Source organism: Anastrepha ludens, chromosome 6 (genome assembly GCF_028408465.1).
Source record: "Anastrepha ludens isolate Willacy chromosome 6, idAnaLude1.1, whole genome shotgun sequence".
NCBI lineage: Eukaryota > Metazoa > Arthropoda > Insecta > Diptera > Tephritidae > Anastrepha > Anastrepha ludens.
Window position 1 is genome coordinate 28,311,912 of NC_071502.1, and position 19,224 is coordinate 28,331,135.

Consider the following 19,224-nt stretch of genomic DNA (forward strand, 5'->3'; position numbering starts at 1 on the left):
TTTGTGTTTCTAAGTATTCATTGTCTCGTGACTATTTATGTAAATACAAATTTATTTAGGACAATTTTTTTATTACTAATCCATACAAATAAAACGGTTCTTAAACATTCACATGATGAAGTATAAGCAAATTTCGAAATAGTCGGGAAGTGGCGTTTTCACGTGGTATGATTCAATGCCGTTGCATTTACCGTTGCTCTGCTAATGCCATTTGCCTACACTTCTATAGTTTTTTTCTCTTAGCCAAATTATCAAATCGATTGATTTGCATTTCGTACGTTTGGTGTCAGTGCGATCGGCAGAAAAATTTAGAATTGAAAATCGTCGCAACAACAAAAAGAAATAATCTTTGAATTTTTTACACGCCAACTGAGTGCAAAAAATAGCTCGCTAAAAATACAGCGCGTAGTTAAAACACTTCCCTCGCAGCAAACTTTCCGCTTGCTGCACCTCCACTGCTACCTCGTTGCATCTTGGCTGCCTGTTTACATAATTACAAATGAAGAGAAAAAATAAAACAAAAATAACGCGTGAATCTATGACAATTAGGTAAATTTAGACTATTGGCAATTGTTGCAAAAGAGCTCGTAAATGCTTCGTCGTTCCACCGATCGATTGTGCTCGATCGTGACCAATATTTGTATGCTACTTGTGCGTTGCTGCACTTCGAAATCGAGCACTTCGATGTGCATAGTTTAATCGAAAACAACCGTCGTCTATCGTCGTCATCTTTCGACATAGACGAAAACGTTTTCAAAATTTGTTCGGCGCGTTCAATTCAGTTATAGTTAAAATTTCTAATCGAACGGAATCGAATGCTCTCTCCCAATCGATCCGATACGTTGAAATTTTACCGAAAATAATATATATATATATAATTTATGAACTCTGAAATCGTTAAACGCTTCGAAAAGTTTTAAATTTGTTAATAAATCGAAATACTTTGTTGTTTTTTTGTGTGTTTAATAAACGCCAACGCGCTACCCTGATTATCCTCGTTTGTTTGATCCTTGATCGATAAAAAAAAGTTCTCGAAACGATGGGAGAGACGGAAGGTGAAGTCGGTGCGGCTGATACGCGACCATCTGAGGAGCCTGAATCGACTCCTGTACAGGATACGTTAGCGGTGCCGGTGCAAAAACGTCGAAAAGTGAAATCGCCTACTCCTGGTACGCTGCGCGGTCGCAGCGCTACACCCATACGTGGCAGGAGTCAAACCCCATTCTCACTGTACCTGAACCGTCGCAGCGCTACGCCTTCGACATGGCGCAGCATTACACCCTTCCTAAAACGGGAGGAAAGGGAGAAAACTCCTTTCGAGCTCGGCAGGGACATTAAAACTCAAATTACTTGCAATAAAGCCGTTTTTGATCGAGCACTAATTATGGATATTACAGAAAGCGAGGAAATTCAAAAACCTGTGCGTTACATAACGACCGATATGTCTGTCATTGATCGTGCTGCCGTAATGGATGTATCGAATGTTGAGGTTATTTACTTGATCGAAGAGTATGAGGAAGTCGAGGAGGAGGAGGAAATCATTGAGGAAGTGAAACCAAAGAAAAAGGGTAAAGGCAAGAAGGCGCGCACACCACGCAAGTCCCTCGAAAGGGAAGCAAGATCCGACTCTATTATTTCGGAAACTGAAGGTGAAAACGGTGAGAGTCGCGGCACTGATCATGAAGAGAGTGTGGAACCGGATGATTTAGATGAGCCTGTGAAGAAAACGAAAAAGAAGGGTGCTCCCAAAAAGAAGGAAAAGAAGGAGAAATCGCCTAGTCCAAAGTTGACCTTGAAATTGGAAATGGGCGGCGGCCAGAAGGCCAGCAAGAAGATGTTTGAGGAGCAGCAAAAGCAACAGGAACAATCAAAAGCACCTGCACCGAAGCCGCCACCAAAGAAGAGCAAACTTGTCTTGCAAATGGAAGAACAGGCCAGAGCTGCTGCCAAGGCGGCAGAAGAAGAAGCGATTAAGGCAGCTAGCAAACCCAAAGGTGAGACTTTTGCCGAGCGCCAAGAGCGCTTGAAGCAGGAGAAAGAAAAGCAGGACCGCATTGAGGCCGAGTTACGTGCTGCATTACGCGCTCAGAAAGAGGCTGAACGGGCAGAGGATGAAGAAACTGAGGAACAGGAGGAAGATGTTGATGAGGAAGAAGACGATGCAGGTGATGAATCCTTTGCCGGCACGGAGTCGTATGCAGACGAGCTTGGCAGCGAATATCGCGAAGATCGCGAAGATGAGGAGGATGGCGAAGAAGTAGACGTCGTACCCGAACTGCCCAAGAGCAAGAAGCGACGTGGCAGTAATTCATCCGAGGAGTTTACACGACCCAATCCTTACGATGAGGAACGCTGGAAGCTCATTGCCGAGGAGGAGGGTGAGGAGTTTATGCAACAAATGCGCAAATATAGCATGCGCATATACAAAAGTGAGAAAGAACGTGACGCCGAATGGCAGCGTATACGAGAGCAAGCCCGCTTGCCACATTTCATTGTCTTCCTTACGGATCGTACGGTGGAAGCAGGCCATAATGTTCGTATTTCATGTGCGGTTGGTGGACCCGAGTTATCTGTGTCATGGTTCAAAGACGGTCGTCAACTGGAGCGCGATGCAAAACATCGTATTATTAACAACAACAACATCTTGGTTTTGGAGGTGGTCGCTACCACGATCTTAGATTCCGGCGAGTATTCTTGTGTAGTAGCGAATGTCAACGACACCGTAACCTCGTCTTGTTATGTGACGATTTATGAGGTTTTCAAGGATGAACCAGCCCCCCCTTCATGCAAGTTAGTCAAAGGTAAGAATTAGCAAATGAATACTTTTTTTTTTTTTAATTGTCGTCTTGATGGTTATTGTTTCGATTGCAGAGTACTATCACTTGCGCGACGATGAGTTAACCATCGAATGTCACTTACACGGTGTGCCACGGCCAGCTGTCGCTTGGCTGAGAGGCTCAATTGAAATCAAGCCAAGTTTCAAGTTTACCATGCTTGAAGAGGCTCACGGCATCTACAAGTTGCTCATCTACAAACCGAACAACAAGGACAGTGGCACTTACGTGTGTAGAGCTGCCAACTCTTGTGGCGAAGTGCAAATCAGCCATCATGTTGAAGTGGCCAAAAATAGGCATTTCCATGCACGTGGCATCTTCCATGCGCGCGATCGTTTCCAAAAGGACAAGGAATTAGCAGCAAAGAAAGCCATGGATGAGGCGCTTCAGTCAAAGGCGGCCTCAGATCAAAAACGCACCACTTCAGCTGCAGAGGCAAGGGAGCGCATCCATCGCGCCTCACCCGAACCATTGGTTTCACCGAAGCAAAAACTCAAGTTTGCCACACAATTGCGTGATCGTATGGCTATGGAAGGTAGCACAGTACGGTTCGTGTGCACCGTTATCGGACCTAGCCCTACGTGTCGCTGGATGAAAGACGACAAATGGGTAGTGGCTGGGCCCACTGTTAAGAATCTGTCCGAGGAGGGCAAGGCTATACTCGAGGTGAGCAAGGTTACCTCCGAAGCATCAGGCGTGTACAAATGTGTGGCCAAAAACGAACATAGCGAAATTGACACGCAATGCTACTTCAAGGTGTATAGCGCACAGGCCGATGGCGACGAGCAAGAGCCGATGTTCGCTCTGCCACTCAGAGGTATGGGAAGAGAGCGTGTTTGTTCAAGTGTACTTGTAGAGATCATTAGAGTAGATGTGTACAAAGCATGTCACTCCACTTGTGATGTATTTCATTATCGTAACATTTCGGTAATCGCACACTCACGGACGAAATTCGTGTATTGTATTGTTAATTAGTGTTGTTTGTTTGGTTGGTGAAAAATTAAATCATTAAACTACACAACAATCGCTCAATCGTTTATTCGAAACATCAAGCAAATACCCAATTGGGGTCGAGGTGTCCATTCCCAAAATAGACACATGGCATTTCACATTTACGAGAGTCGCATTGTGTTTCAAATTGTCGGGATTTCTTTGTGTTCTATCATTTATTTGTCACAGAGCATCGCTTTGATGTTTTTCTGTTCGCTTTCACAGATGTGTACCATTCATCCCAGAACGATTTGATTATCGACACGAAGGTGCGCGGCAACCCCCGCCCCAAGATTACATGGGTAAAGGACAATCTACCAGTTGTACTCGATGATCGTCGCGTACAGATCGAACATTTGGACGGTGTCTGTGAGCTAATCATTAATAAGCCAACTTCGAGTGATAGCGGTGTATACACTTGTACAGCTGAAAATAAATTGGGCAGTCAGACCACCACACACACAGTTGTTGTGGATGTTGTGCAATCCTCGCGTCATTCGAGTTTAATATCCAACATTATGACGGAATCAGATTCCGAAGCTGGCGCTGGAGAAGCAGGCGGTAAGGCGGGCGAGAAAGCCGAAAAAGGCAGTCGGCCTCCAAAAGGCAAGAAGAAGGGCGGCGATGAGGAGGAGGGCACATATGAGCGCCGCAGCCGCATGCCTGATCCCGCACCGAAAATGCAATTGTACTTTATTGCCAATCTGTCGAACCGATACGTAGCCGAGGGATCTAAAGTTAAATTCCAAGCGGTTGTGGGTGGTCCGGATGCTACTTTCAAATGGCAGAAAGACGAACAAAGTGTGCCTTTTGGTCCACGCATCCGCAATATGAGCCGCGAGGGTATGGCTTGTTTAGAATTTCTAAATACAGCGGCCGAAGACTCAGGTGTTTACACGCTGATTGCGCAGAATGAACACTGCAAAATTACCACCTCGGCCTTGTTGCATGTGTACTCTCCGAAGGTCAGCTCCGATGTGCAGCCAACGTTTTCACGCTCTCTGAAAGGTAAGTACCTTAACATGACGAGCACTTCGCTGTGCGCACTATTTTGTCGCGATTTCATAATCTTCGTAGTCAAGGGAATTACGTAATAATCATTTGTTGTTATTCTCTATTAGAAATCTATCATTTGAATACAAATGAACTTATTTTGGAGACGGGAGTACGCGGTCAGCCCACACCAAAAGTTCAATGGTCTAAGGATAGTTTCGAAATACAGAGTGGCGGACGATACCAAATTTTACAGCATCAAGATGGTACTTGTGTGTTGATCATCGACAGACCCGACTCCAAAGACTCCGGAAAGTATGTAGTCCGAGCGGAGAACAGTGCTGGTAAAATGGAGATTTCGCATAGTGTCCTGTTTGAAGGGAAGGCTTCTCATATCGCTGAGAATATTCATGGTGTATTCCATGCTGATAAGAGTCTACTGCGGCCCAAGGCAAAAGAGGAAGATACCACAACATCTGCAGAAGCAGCTGAAGGGGAGGAAGGTGAGTCTGAGGAAAAAGACGGTAAAGGTAAACGCAAGAGTAAGGCTAAGAAGCCAAAGAAAGAAGAGGAGGAGGCTACTTCATCGGCAACCGATTACGCTTCAGATGCAGGCAGTCTTAAAAAACGAGAAAAAGTAATCGGCATACATTTCGCCACATCTCTTAGAGATCGTGTTGTAGCTGAGGGTTCCAAAGTGAAGATATCCTGCTTCTTGGAGTCAAAGGAGCCACAAGTTAAATGGTTCAAGAACGAGGAACCCATCGCAAATAGTCCCAAAATTAGGGGTCGTCATAGTGAAGGCTTATGCCTACTGGAAATTACTAGCGCTACGGCAGAGGACAGCGGTGTGTACAAGTGTTGGGCGCGCGACGAGACCGGCGAGGCTTCTACTTTCTGTAAATTGGAAGTGTATGCCGATCCAGGTACTGGCGATGTGCCACCCACTTTCACACGCAACATCAAGGATACCTATCATGGCAAAATAAATGAGCTACAGTTGGATGTTCATGTGCGCGGTCTACCCACGCCCTCAGTGACTTGGGTTAAGGATGGTGTCAAAATTGAGTCGAGCGAAAAGTATCAACAGATCGACCACGATGATGGACTAAGCGAGCTTTTTATTTTCGATCCATTGCCGTCGGACAGTGGCAAATATGTATGTCAGGCTGAAAATCGTGAGGGAAAAGCTGAGATCAGTCATCTGGTGAATGTAGAACCCAGACGTCGGCGCCCAGTTTCACCACCTAGGGAAGCTAGACCACCAGTGAAGCCACCAACTGATGACGAGCAGACGGAGGGTGAAGAACAGGAAACGAAGAAGAAGAAGAAGAAGGCCAAGGATGATGAAGAAGGCAGTAGCAGGCGTGAGGCTGCACCACCACCGGATCTTAAGAAATACCTATACCTGAGAAATTTCCTCTCGAATCGTACCGTCAAAGCGGGTAGTAACGTTAAATGGATGGTCAATATTGATGGACCTGAGCCAACTGCACGCTGGTTCCATGGTGAACAACCCATCGCCTTCGGGACGAAGAGCAAAATGTCCTGCCAGGATGGCATCGCATGGCTCAATTTGATAGGCGTTACTGAAGAGGATGCCGGCCAATATATACTGCGCGTCAAAGGCTCAGAGAACGAGGTAGTTAGCACATGCGAGCTCTTCGTCTACAAGACCGGTGTAGAGGAGGTAGTGGCACCCGTGTTCACTGTCGGCATTAAAGGTAAAGCGAGTTTGCATGTATTTATAAGCTGATTTTGGAAATGTCTGACTTGTGTTGTCGAACTGTGCGTCCAATGGTTTTGTCGAACTCACGCAGGTATGCTATTGTATAAGAGTAGAAGTTAAGGCCTAGCTCACTGCTCGTACTAATGCATTTCATATTTGTAGTCTAGTTATTCAAATGCACCGTAATCACCTATTATTTGTAATCTCCATTTTCATTCTGTTTGTGTCTCGCTTTGTTATCACATCATTTCATAGATTCTTATGACAAAGAACAAAATGAAATAGCGCTCGAATGTAAGGTATCGGCAAATCCAAAGCCCAACATATTTTGGCAAAAAGATAACACTTTACTGCCATTGGACAAGGAAAAGTACAAATATGTGGACTTGGAAGATGGGGTCACACAACTATTCATACTCGCACCGAATAAGGCCGACACTGGTCTTTACACTTGTTATGCAGAGAACGAGAGTGGACAGATGAAGATTAGCAAATTCCTGGACATTTCCGACTATCAACAAAAGTTAACGCAGAAACGCACACTACAAACGGCCATACAAGAACCAGAACCAGCTGCCGCCACCAGAGAAGATGAACGCGAAACTAGCGCGCAGTTGAAGTCGAAGGCTAAAGAAGAGAAACTGAAGTTGAATGCGGACACGGTAATGAAACCAATGTCCATTGCCGAAGGTAATAAGGCGCAGCTGATATTCTATGTGAGTGGCTACATTGAGGAGGTATATTGGTTACGAGGCGACGAGCGCGTCACAAAAGATATGCGCCACAAAATGTACAACATTAACGGTGCGATCAGCATGGAGATACACAATGCCAAAGTCGATGACACAGGCATTTACAAGTGTGTGGTGCGGAATAGTAAAAACACCATCGAAAGCAGTTGTCATTTGACGGTCTATGATCAAACAAGTGGCCAGCTGCCGAGTAGTTTTGCGAGCGATATCAAAGGTAAATTTTATAAAGTAGGAAGAGTATAAGTTTAGGCAGATTACCAAGTTAAGCGGTACTCAGCCGCAGTTGGTTCGGAAAATTTGTAGTAATTCTCATTATGCTTGCCCTAACCACTATTAATACCTCTACCACGTTGCGAAATTATAAGCATACCACAACTTTTTTTTTTATAAAAATATAAGGGGTGATTTTTTAAGAGCTATAGGACAGTTTTTCAAAAAAACACACGTAAAGTTCAGAAAAATGCTTAAATTTTTATTTAAATCGATAGTACAGTCCATATAATTTAATGTTTGAAGATTATTTCATGCAAATGTTGACCGCGACTGCGCTTCAAATGGTCCATCCGCTTAGTCCAATTTGGGCACACTCTTCCCTATGTTTCGGCCGGTATCTCACTTATAAATGCTTTAATGTTGTCTTCCAATGCGTAAATTGAAGCAGGTTTGTCTGAATAGACATGAGCTTTAATATAGCCCCAGGAAAAATAATCTATTGACAGGTCCCCAACGTGAAATAAAATGTTCACCGAACTCGCCTCTCAACAAGTCCTTTGTTACGCGTGCTGTGTGGCATGTGGCACCGTCTTGCTGAAACCACACGTCATGCGAGTCAAGCTCTTGCATTTTGGGCAAAAAAAAGTTGGATATCATTTCACGGTAGCGCTCACCATTGACAGTTACGTTACGATTCGCAGCATTTTTGAAGAAGTACGATCCAACGATACCTCCAGCCCATAAACCACACCAAACTGTGACCTTTTCTGGAAACATTGGTAGCTCTTGCAATTCTTCTGGCTGATCTTCACTCCAAAATGGACAATTCTGCCTATTGATCCAAAAATGAGCTTCGTCGCTGAATACAATTTTTCGATAAAAAAGTGGATCTTAAACTTTCTTAACAGAACACGCATTTTTATAATAAAATTCAATGATTTGCAAGCGTTGTTCATTTGTAAGACGATTCATGGTTAAATTATAGACCAAATAGAAGATGTTTGACAGTGAAACAGTAGTTCTTATGTATATAATTGGTGGGTATACCCTTTTTGGCTGTTTGGCGGAGCTCCTCCTCCTATTTGTGGCGTTCGTCTTGACGTTGTTCCACAATTGGAGGGACCTACAGTTTCAAGCCGTCTCCGATGGCAGATATTTTTTTTGAGGAGCTTTTTCATGGCAGAAATACACTCGGAGGTTTGCCATTGCCTGCCGAGGGGCGACCGCTATTAGAAAAATATTTGTCTTCACTTTGGTGTTTCACCGAGATTCGAACCTACGTTCTCTGTGTGAATTCCGAATGGTAGTCACACACCAACCCATTCGTTACGGCGACCGCCAATAAAGTTCTTACTACAACAAAAATCATGGAGACTACATTCCATGCACACATTTCTTTAAAATTTCATCAAAACTTTCAACTTTTTAACCAGAATTTCTAGAATTTTCTGGATGTACAGTTTTGAGCCCATTGAGTTTTAGTAATTGCAAGTTAAAACTGTTGCTGTTGCTGTTTTAGTTAGCAAGCAAAATGCAGATAACACTGGCGCTCGGCTTGCCGCAACTGATGAATGGTGTGATTTAGGGGTTGGACACTCGGCCCTAACCTCTGTTGCCTCTTGTTTGAATCAGCCATACTTTAAAGGGTTATTTAGTACTAGAAATCCAGCGAGATGTGAGTGGGTTGACAATATACTGGCTGGTCGGAAAAACTGCCTACGATTCTTTACTGATGACTCAAAGCTTAACGATAAAGTTGGATTTGGCTGAAATTCTAGCCATTAAAGATGTTGCTGCTTGGCTAGGCTAACATGTGACTACCTTGAGAGTGTAATCTATATCTATTCTATCAGAATGACGGGGGTTTGGGGGATTGGGGATTAAATCTCTTGGTGAGGTTGTCACTAATTCCATCAGTGCTCGCAAATGCCGGGCATCTCTTAACGAGTTGGCGGAATACTTCCACATCAATTTGCTATGGGTTTCAGGGCATGGTGACATACCAGAGAACTCTAAGCAAGCACATTAGCGGGAGGAGGCACTACCACTCGCCGCCCTCTTGATATGGAGATTGTAGGTGCACCCCTCTCAACCTACAAACTGCGTGCTGCAAGTAGCATTGACACTACAGCCAACACGTGATGGGTTGGCATGTAATACTGCAAAAAGAATTTGACCAAAATGGGACGCTAGACGCTCAAAGGCACTACTTAATCGGTCAAAGAAAAATGTCTCTATGTTAGTTGATTGAGTACTGATTTAAAAAATTGAAAGTACCTCATTTCAACTATTCCAGAAGCTGCAAGAATGACGAGGAGAAAGAGTCCGTTAGACACCTTCTCTGCTACTGTCCCCAAGTGGCATGAGGCTAGGTTTAGATACTTTGGTGCATCGCTCTTGAATGACACTGATGACCTTAGGGATATAAGTATCGGCCTGACTAATAGGTTTGCACTTAAAACAAAATGGGTTAACGAGGAGTGGCAGCTAAACTGCTACTGTGGTGTCACAATGGATCGGCAACGGTTTAAGTGAATTGGTTTAGAGGTCGACTGCTACGCCTACCTACCTACCTACCTACCTACCTAAGTTCCAACTGACTACAGAATACCGTTGATTTTTGTCAATTTTTTCACCGAAGTGTCACGCTTTTTCTTCTAGTACCTGCTCGAATTTTTTTATATGGAAGTGCCATCAACCCAAAAAAAAAAATTAAATGAGTGGGGTTTTTTAGGTAATTAAAACTTGCACTTGGTTGGTTGAGTGAAGTGATGATTTATTCAGAATCCAACTAGCGCTTCCGCAACATTTCATTGCTCCATTCTCGTTACTAACTTATTTAACGGTTATTTGCAGCATGACTATGTCCAGTCTGGATTTCTTAAGAACCTTATTAGGTTGCTGACGTCGAAGCTTAACAGTAGTTCGAGACTTTCGAACAGTGGTTTGCCCGGGGTTGACATTCTCTCCTTCCATAGGGCAGGGCATTCACAGAGGAAATAGAAAATCGCTTCCTTTTTCCTCTGGTTTCTTACAACTGCAAGAGTGTGCTTTGTGAGGGATGTCCATTTTGGCTGTTTTTCCCCGATAGACCAAAAGCTAGTTGTCACCGCCTATGGTTTCATATGTATCCAATGTCGACGTTTGCTTGAGGTTGTAGATGCGCCAAGACGTTCTGGTAACTTTGCATGTTGTCTGATCTTTCCATCTACAATCCGCGATTCGGAGGCATGTTGAGATATTGCATTCTTGATTATACCCAGTGGTGTGAATACCGATTCTGCAAAAATGTTATTCATGGCAGATCCTCCACTTGCCCGTTCGTCCGTCTTTTCGTTACCTTCAATGTTCCGATGTCCTGGGTGGTAAGGTTATTTCTGCTCGCTCAAGGTGGTAAGGCTATTCTTGCTTTGTTTAGCAGATTTGTTTCCCCAGTTTAGAAGCTGTTGTAGGCGAATCTAGTGCCTGGATTGCAGCTTGGTTATCCGAAAGAATATCTTATTGTCCTTAAAAGAGAAATCTGCGATTAGTAGCCTACAGGCTTCCCCACTTGCCAATACTTCCGTCTGGAAGACACTGCAGATATTAGGAAGACGCACAGATTTTCCAATTCTAAGTCTATGAGAACATATACCCACTCCAACACCATAATCCATTTTAGAGCTAGATGTGTAGACTATAGTTTCGAAGTTGTTTAGTGAGAAACCCTTATTCCATTCCTGTTTAGATGGAATTAGAGTGGCGCAATTTGTATTGAATTTTACCGTTGCTGTAATCAGTCTTCTCCGAAGTGTATTGAGTTTCTCGCAATAATAGACTGGTCATAAGTTGTTATTTGTTGCACTAAACTCTATACACAAAAAGGTTCAAAAAATCCTATTTAAAATGGTGAAATTTTTCATGGAAATTTGAAAAGTTCTGAAAATTTTTTTACAAATCTTGAAACTTTGCGTTATTTGATTTTTTTTATAGTAAGAAAAAAGTGGTATGCTTTTAATTTTGTGAGCAGAAATCGTAGTGGTATGAATTGGTAGTGGTTAGGGCAAGTAGCAACCCATTTAATATACACTTTCCCCCTAGAATCATATGACGCGCAACGCAACGAGATCACACTCACCTGTCAAGTGCACGGCCGTCCGAATGTTACTTGGCTGCGTGATGATCACAGCATTTCCAATAATCGTTACAAATCTATCGAAGCGGTGGGTGGCATACGGAAATTGATCATACGTAATCCTATTCCTACGGATTGTGGCACTTTCTCCTGCTTCGCCGAGACCAACGATCTCATCCATGCCATCAGCAAATCCATACGTACCAGCGATCTCAAACACTTAATATCTACAACTACAGAAGCCATTACTAATGGCGAATATATATCGCATAGCCGGCGCTCATCCCAAACTCCTTACGAAGCATTGCGCGGTAATGGCGAAGTGTCAGCGCACAGCACTACTGAAGCAGCCATCAAACGCGCTAGAGAACGCCGACCATTGGGCATGATTGCCCAGAGTAAACCATTGTTTAGCACTTTGTTGCATGATCGCACGGTCACCGAGGGCTCCAGTATACGGCTGAGTTGCAATGTGGTTTGTGACGGCGATACGCGTATTGAGTGGCTCAAAAATCATCGGCCACTACCTAACGATGGCAGTTTTCTGACCATGTTCCGCAATGGCATAGCTTCATTGGAAATTGGTGTGACGAGTGTGGAGGATAGTGGCAATTATACGTGTCGTGCCATCAATGATTACGGAGAAACTTTTACGCATGCGCAATTACGCATTTACAAGCACTACGAGGATGCCGTGGAGCCTTCGGCGTTTGTACAGTCAATCAGAGGTGGAGTATTGTTGAAATAGGTCTATCATAGGCTATTATATACATAAATACTTTTTGACCGAAATTTGGGAGCGAAAGGGAGACATTTGCTTCGACTTTTAACTTAAGTTCTCTTTTCTTTTAATTAAATATATTTTTTGTCGTGTTCGGTGCTTAAGTGTTGTTTTATGTACTCATGCTTGAGTAGCTGGCAATCAAATTCGAGGAGCTTTCAGCAATAAGATTTTCTAAAAGTACCGGTTATTTTTTTTAGCAAATTTTCCATTCATTTTGATTGCCACCTGCTCTACTCAAATCCGCCATAACATTTCTTAAATTTACGAGTATTTATGTACACATCTGTCTCCCCAGATACTTATTCGATTAACGAGAATACGTTGGTGCTGGATTGTCGCGTGCGCGGGAAACCACGTCCTGACATCCAATGGATGAAGGGCTCTGATTTGATCAACGAAAGTGACCAATATCACATTGTTGAGTCTGCGGATGGCTATACAAAGTTGATTATTAATAATCCAACTGAAAAGGATTCCGGTCTCTATGCGTGCGTAGCTCGCAACGAGGGTGCCGAAAATAAGATTACTCACCAAGTGGACTTTGTTGGACGTGAACGCTTTGCACTCGAGAAGACACATGGCTACTTCCATCGCGATCCAAATAAGCCACACTTTAGCGTACCGCTCAGCAACCAGACTGTGTGTCCCGGTGGTACAGTTGCCATTTCGGCTGAATTCATGCGGTCGTCCACACCATTGGAGATACAATGGTTACGCAATCGTCAACCCGTCGCTGGTCAGGCGGGTATAAAAACATTCATGGAAAATGGTGTATACACATTAGCCATACTGAATGCACAACCCGAACTAGAGGGTACCTACACATGTCGTGCTTCGAATGCCTTCGGTCGTATTGAATCGCATGTGAGTGTTGATGTGGCTACCGGTGCACCGAAGAATGAACGCCCACCGCTGTTTTTGTCACGACCAGAACCTGAAATGAAAATATTAGTCGGTGATCCATTCTCGATTTCGTTCCGTATTGCGGGCGAGCCCAAACCAAAATGTGAGTAGAATGAGTGGAGTGGGAAGTCAAAATTGTGTAATTTAAATAATTTGCCATATGGGTTTTGTACTTTTCAGTGACGTTTTTGAAGGGTACCAAGGATATAACCAAGTCGGACAGAGTTAGTAAGGAGGTGTCAGATGACTATACAAGATTTACGGTACAAAGTTCTCAAATCTCTGATTCGGGCACATACTTCGTCGTTGCGCGCAATAACTTTGGCACCGATAGAGTATTCGTGACCATTGCGGTAAGTTGTGCAGTGAAGTGAAGTGAGAATTTAACTAATGTTTTTATTGATAAACTAATACACTCACACATACATATATAATGCAATACATTCTAAGCAAGAGCAAGTCATTTATGTGCTTTAGGGAGTTCTGACGGTGAGTTTGAAGGGAAAAACATCCATACTATGGGACAATGGATAGCCAAGCTGCAGTCCGAGCACTGAAATCAGTTGCAACAACCTCTAAACTGGTGGAACAAAGCAGGAATAGCCTTACCACCTTGAGTGTAAACCATAAAGTTACCTTAATCTGGGTCTCGGGACATCGGAACATTGGCGAGGGAGCTGTCATGAATCTTTGGATTCTTGCAGAATCGGTATTCACATAACGGGGTGCAATCAAGAATGCAATATCCTCAACAAGGACACTGCCACAGATTTTCGTGACCACAACCATATTTGTTCTGGCATGCCAATCTTTGCCTTGCCTAACGTGGGCCTGGTAATAGTGAGGTAAGGTAATAGTGAGGCGTGCCTCAGTAAGGCCTGCCTAATTCGGGCCTAACTGATTCTTCGGCATGCCTCACTGTAATTCTAGTCGGGAAGGTTCTTAAACCACACGGACTTTACATAGTCAAGCTGTAAATAACCATCAAATAAGTTGGTAGCACGGAGGTGGCAATAAAATGTTGCGGAAGCGCTAGTTGGATTCTGGATGAATCACCACTTTAACCAACAATGAGACTATGGTTGTGGCTGAGTATTTCCTGCATTCATACTCTTGCAGATGGTACAGGAACACATACAGTGGGCATTCGCCTATAGATGATTATATTGATTTTGCACTCGCTTTCTTCTCAGTTGCTTAATTTGTACTTTAAATACTTTGGATCACTCTCTGGTTCGACTCTTCTTAGAAGCTAAATATATGTCTTATAAAATGTTAGTGAACCCAACCATTTCAGAGTCACGCGCACGTTGTGCAAGAGCAGTTTAGACTCCGAAACCGAATTGTATTGTAGTATCTACAAAGAGAAAGTAATAATTATTCGAAAATTCATGAAATATCATAACTTAAGTTAAGGGGTAGGGACTTGATTTGTTTTTTCGTGTTCCAGTAGGTAGGTGATATGGTTGAAGTACCACTCTGGCACTCCTCAAGTAGCACTAAAACGCCGTTTCGATGCCATTATGAGACCTCCAACAGGCAGATATTTACAACCAGCGAGAGCTGTTGGTGTAATGGAGATGATTGATGAGATTTAGGTTGGCGCACTGTCGCAGCCTGTTGAAGAAAGAAGCACCCAGTGATCTTACTAATCTAGCTGACAAATCCGGACATTTACAGAGAAGGTGCTCAATAGTCTCTCCTGCTCTGAAAGGCCTCCACAGCTTCTGCAATGGAGATTAAATGATAAACCTAACTTTTCTGCGTGGGTGTCGATCGTCTAATGGTCGGTTGGCACAGCTACGTGTTTGGATTTTGAATGGCATGGAGTCCTCAAGACTTTCTGGGTCCTCCGTCTATTGTACTGGGGCAAAAGTGTTTTCGAAATACCACACGAAGAAATGGAGCTCCATATTTTTTTTTATTTTTTGCGCTTTCCTGATAAATATGTTGTGTAATTCCTCTTTAACAACAGTGAGGGAGATGCCGATGGTCGAGTAGGAGGTCTCTGAGACCAATTCAGTCGACCTCTTCCTGGCAAGCTCATCAGCAATTTCATTTCCCTTTATCAGAGAAATGCTTTCTGCACGCATAAGAGATTTGATCTCCTTCTTACAGGAGTTGACTAATTTGGATCTGCACCATGTCGTCGTCAGAGCCTTGATCTTGGCTTGACTATTGGAAAAAATGTTAAAATCTCCCTTGCTCTCCCGTTCCCTAAGCATTTTGCATGCCTGCAAAACACTAGCAGTATTCGGCAGTTTTAAGAAAATTTACTGATTTGGAGAAAACCCCTGCTCCAATTCCCGATTCTATCATAGATCCGTCTGTTGGGATTGCTACATCAGCTTCGGTGCAGATTTCTTCTCGTTCTAATATTACCATGTCCCCTGAGAGATTGCCTCCAGAGGCCAACCTTCTTTAACCTGATTCCACTTTGAGCAGCGATGGAAATAACGTAAAAGTCGATGGGAAGTAAGTGCAAAATGATCTGAAATGTCAAAAATATAAGAAAAATTGTTGCTACTCGCCTCTTTGGAGGTAATGAAGCACCTTCACTTCCACCTCCACTTTCAAGTCTATTTCTTAAACGAAAATGTTGCTCTAAATGCCACTCACGGGCTTTTGAAGATAGAGTAAAACTTGGGTGATTAGTTAAAAAAAAAAGAAATTATCAGCAGATTTATGATACAAATAGTTTTTTCTAGTTTTTCTAGATTTTATAAAAGACTCAGCGGTGAGCTTTGCTGCTTTGCCTCCATAAGAAGATAGTAATTAAAGCGATCACCACTGGATGCCTTAGCTTCCCATATACGAGTACTCTAATTAGACTCTGAGTGAGTAGCAACAAATGTCCCTTTCTCCAAGCCATCAAGCTCTAAAGTGGACCCAAATATAAAGCAGACAATAAGAAATTTTCATACTAACTCGCCACTCAGATTTTTAATTCAGGGCTTAGGCCATCGTAGAGATGGAAAAGCCAAGCATATTCTGAGAAATTTATACAGGAGGACAATCTTAGGTAGACAGAAATGGCAGTCGGTATGTCGGTATCTAAACCAACTCACTTAGACCGTTGTCGGATGAGGAAGAAACAGTTCAGCACTTCCTTTGCAATTGTCCAGCCCTAGCTAAAATCAGAGCAGGTTGTCTAGGTAAATACTTTTTCAATTCTATTACAGAGCTGTCTGGCGTGGGTATGGGATCAATTCTACGTTTCATAAGAGCCACGAAATGGCTCCACAAAGGAAAGTAAATGGGGTTCACGTGCAGCACAGTGGTATCACAACGGACCTTTAAGGTCTAAGTGAGTTAGTCGTACAGACCGATTATCACTATAACCTAACCTAGACCGTTGCCGATCGTTTATGATACCACAAAAAAATATATATTTTTTGAAAAATAATGAAACGAAAATATGATAGTTAAAAAAAAAAGTACTTTGCACATGTAATGTATCGAAAAACTCATCCGTACACAACGAACTGAGGTGGACTATGCCAAAATTTTTCCATATGTCTTCTGTAAGGCAGTTGGGCGGCTTTTAAGCAAAAAAATTGTTTTTTTGTTTTAATTTCTACAGTGACCTAACCCCTTAAGTGCTGAAATGACTTGCTTTTTAATTGCAATTTAATCGCTCTTTGCCATTACTAACCACTATTCGCTTTCTTGCACTCTTTTTTATAGGTTAAGGCTCCCAAAAGGAAAGAATAATCCCAAAAATTATGCTTAAATGGCAAGCCACGCCTCTTATAAAATAACAAAACAAAAAAAGCTCTGCACAAATAATAAAGCTTCTTTACATGAGGCAGCTATTTTTGTTGTATGTTTTGTTGTCCTGTATTTCTAGTTCCCTTTTCAGTTGATATCCTTATTCCCAACTCTGTTTGTGTAAGTGATTGTTTTTGATTTTTTTTTCTGGGTGCCTGTGTGTGCACACCATTTCGATTCACTAGGTAATGCCACGCGCACGCTCCGAAACGCCGACATCGCCACGCTGGGGTCAGCGCCTCGAAAGTTTCCCTGACGTTTCATATTTCAGAGGTGAGTTTTCGTAGTAAATGTAAAAACAAATAAAAGACAAAATCTGTCTTTTGTTTTCCTGTGGTCCTGCGTGTTAGTAATTGAGCGAATTTGTAGTGTAAGGCCCAGTTAGTCTAGAAGTAAGTACCGTAACTTAACTTAACCAAACCAGCGATATGGAAAGCTTAGACAGAAATCACACCACCACAAGAAGTTTAAGAACTCGCAGATTTCAAAGTCTTCATTTGCCTCTCTTGTTAAATTGAGAGCGATGAGAGAATATGGCTTTTTAGATGCTAATTTTTCCAACTCACCTGATGTGGCATCATCGACGGTTAACTGTCAAATAGCAGAAAAATAAAATTTAACGACAGGTTCTGTAAGCGACTTCTGTGATTCTCAATGAAAACTGTGCCGAAAAACTTCAATCAAATTGACTCGAAAGTGAATTACAGAACCTGCCGATAAAAATAAAAATTAAATGGTTTTAAGAAAGTTGACGAGTAGATGACTAGATGAGTTTTGCTATCTTGGAAGCGTCATCAACAAAAATGGCGGGTCAGCAGGCGACATTCGCAGTCGAATATTGAAGGGTCTCGCTGTGTTTGATCTTTTGGACAAAGTGTGGATACCCTCACATACATAAAGGCGCACGAAATTGAGGATCTTTGAACCTACTGTAAAGTCTGTTATTCTGTATGGGTGTGAGACAAGGAACACAACATTGCGTGATATACAACCTTCAGTTTCTTCTTGACTTGCGCGATAACCGTTTATGCGACTTTAGCCGAGCTCAACAAAGTGCGCCAGTCGTTTCTTTCTCGTGCTAACCGGTGACAGTTGGACACATCAAGTGAAGCCTAGTTCCTGTAGACCTGATCTGCCCAACTTAGAGGAGTCCCTCCTCTTCCTTTGCTACCACCAGCTGGTACCACATCGAATACTTTCCGAGCCGGAGCGTTTGTTTCCATTCGGACAACATGACCCAGCCATCGAAGCCGCTGGATCTTTCTTCGCTGCGCTATGTCTCTGTCCTCGTAAAGCTCATACAGCTCATTGTTCTAGCGCCTACGATACTCGCCGTCGCCAACGAGCAAAGGTCCAAAAATCTACCGCAGTATTTTTCTTTCAAACACTCCAAGTGACGTCTCATCAAATGTTGTCATCGTCCAAGCTTCTGCGCCATACGTTAAGACGAGCATGTGGAGAGCCTTGTGGAGTATACAACAACTGCAGATATTTATCAATCGCAGTCCTCGAAAAATGATGCGCGTATTCTGACCTGATATCATCACTAGCACCGACCTCTGGGCATTTGCGAAGCAGATACCCGTCCATCTTGAAATCCCACGGCTAAAGTTCAAATGGATTGGTCACACACTGCGAAAACCACATGGAAATATCACAAAAGTAGCCCTATACTGGAAGCCGCAAGGCAGTCGGAGATGTGACTAGTGGAACAGAAGCGCGAACAGCTGGCCGCACTTGGCGACAAATGAAATTCTTAGCTTTAAATAAATCGAGTTTTAACTTGTTTGCTGAGGCCCTTGTTCCACCTAGAAGCTACCGGAAATACATATATACTTACATATATAAGAAAGTTGACAATAGTTCTTACGTGAAGTTAAGTTAAGTTAAGTTTAGACTAACTGGGCTCTCAGTTCTTCTTGCTGCGTCGTTTGTTTGAAATGTAGTTTGTATGTCAGCCTCGAATTTTCGTCCGGTCAATTGTGAAATTTTCGTTACACGTTTTGAAGATTTCCATTTCTTAAACGTTCTTCTATTCCGTATGCTTCTTTTTGCAGATTTTTCAAAAGCGCTTTATGGATTTGAATTTGTTTTAATTTGTTTTGTTTAGAGATTTGAATTTCTTGAAAATTTATGATTTG

The 19,224-nt window shown here is 42.8% G+C and overlaps 1 protein-coding gene across 4 annotated transcripts in view; it reads left to right on the plus strand.

The window, feature by feature from the left end:
- LOC128866586 (myosin light chain kinase, smooth muscle) overlaps positions 1-19,224 on the plus strand; it is a 165,520-nt gene that overhangs the window by 79,524 nt on the left and 66,772 nt on the right. For 2 of the 4 annotated variants that reach the window (XM_054107442.1, XM_054107444.1), the window contains exon 1: positions 17,029-17,356. In XM_054107442.1, coding sequence (XP_053963417.1) covers positions 17,272-17,356 — 85 coding nt within the window. In that variant the 5' untranslated portion in view covers positions 17,029-17,271. Of the gene's footprint in view, positions 1-672; positions 2,802-2,871; positions 3,652-4,049; positions 4,833-4,945; positions 6,542-6,801; positions 7,513-11,591; positions 12,354-12,704; positions 13,416-13,492; positions 13,666-16,999; positions 17,357-19,224 lie in introns of those variants that run through there. The other 2 variants (XM_054107443.1, XM_054107446.1) reach the window with 2 other exon arrangements.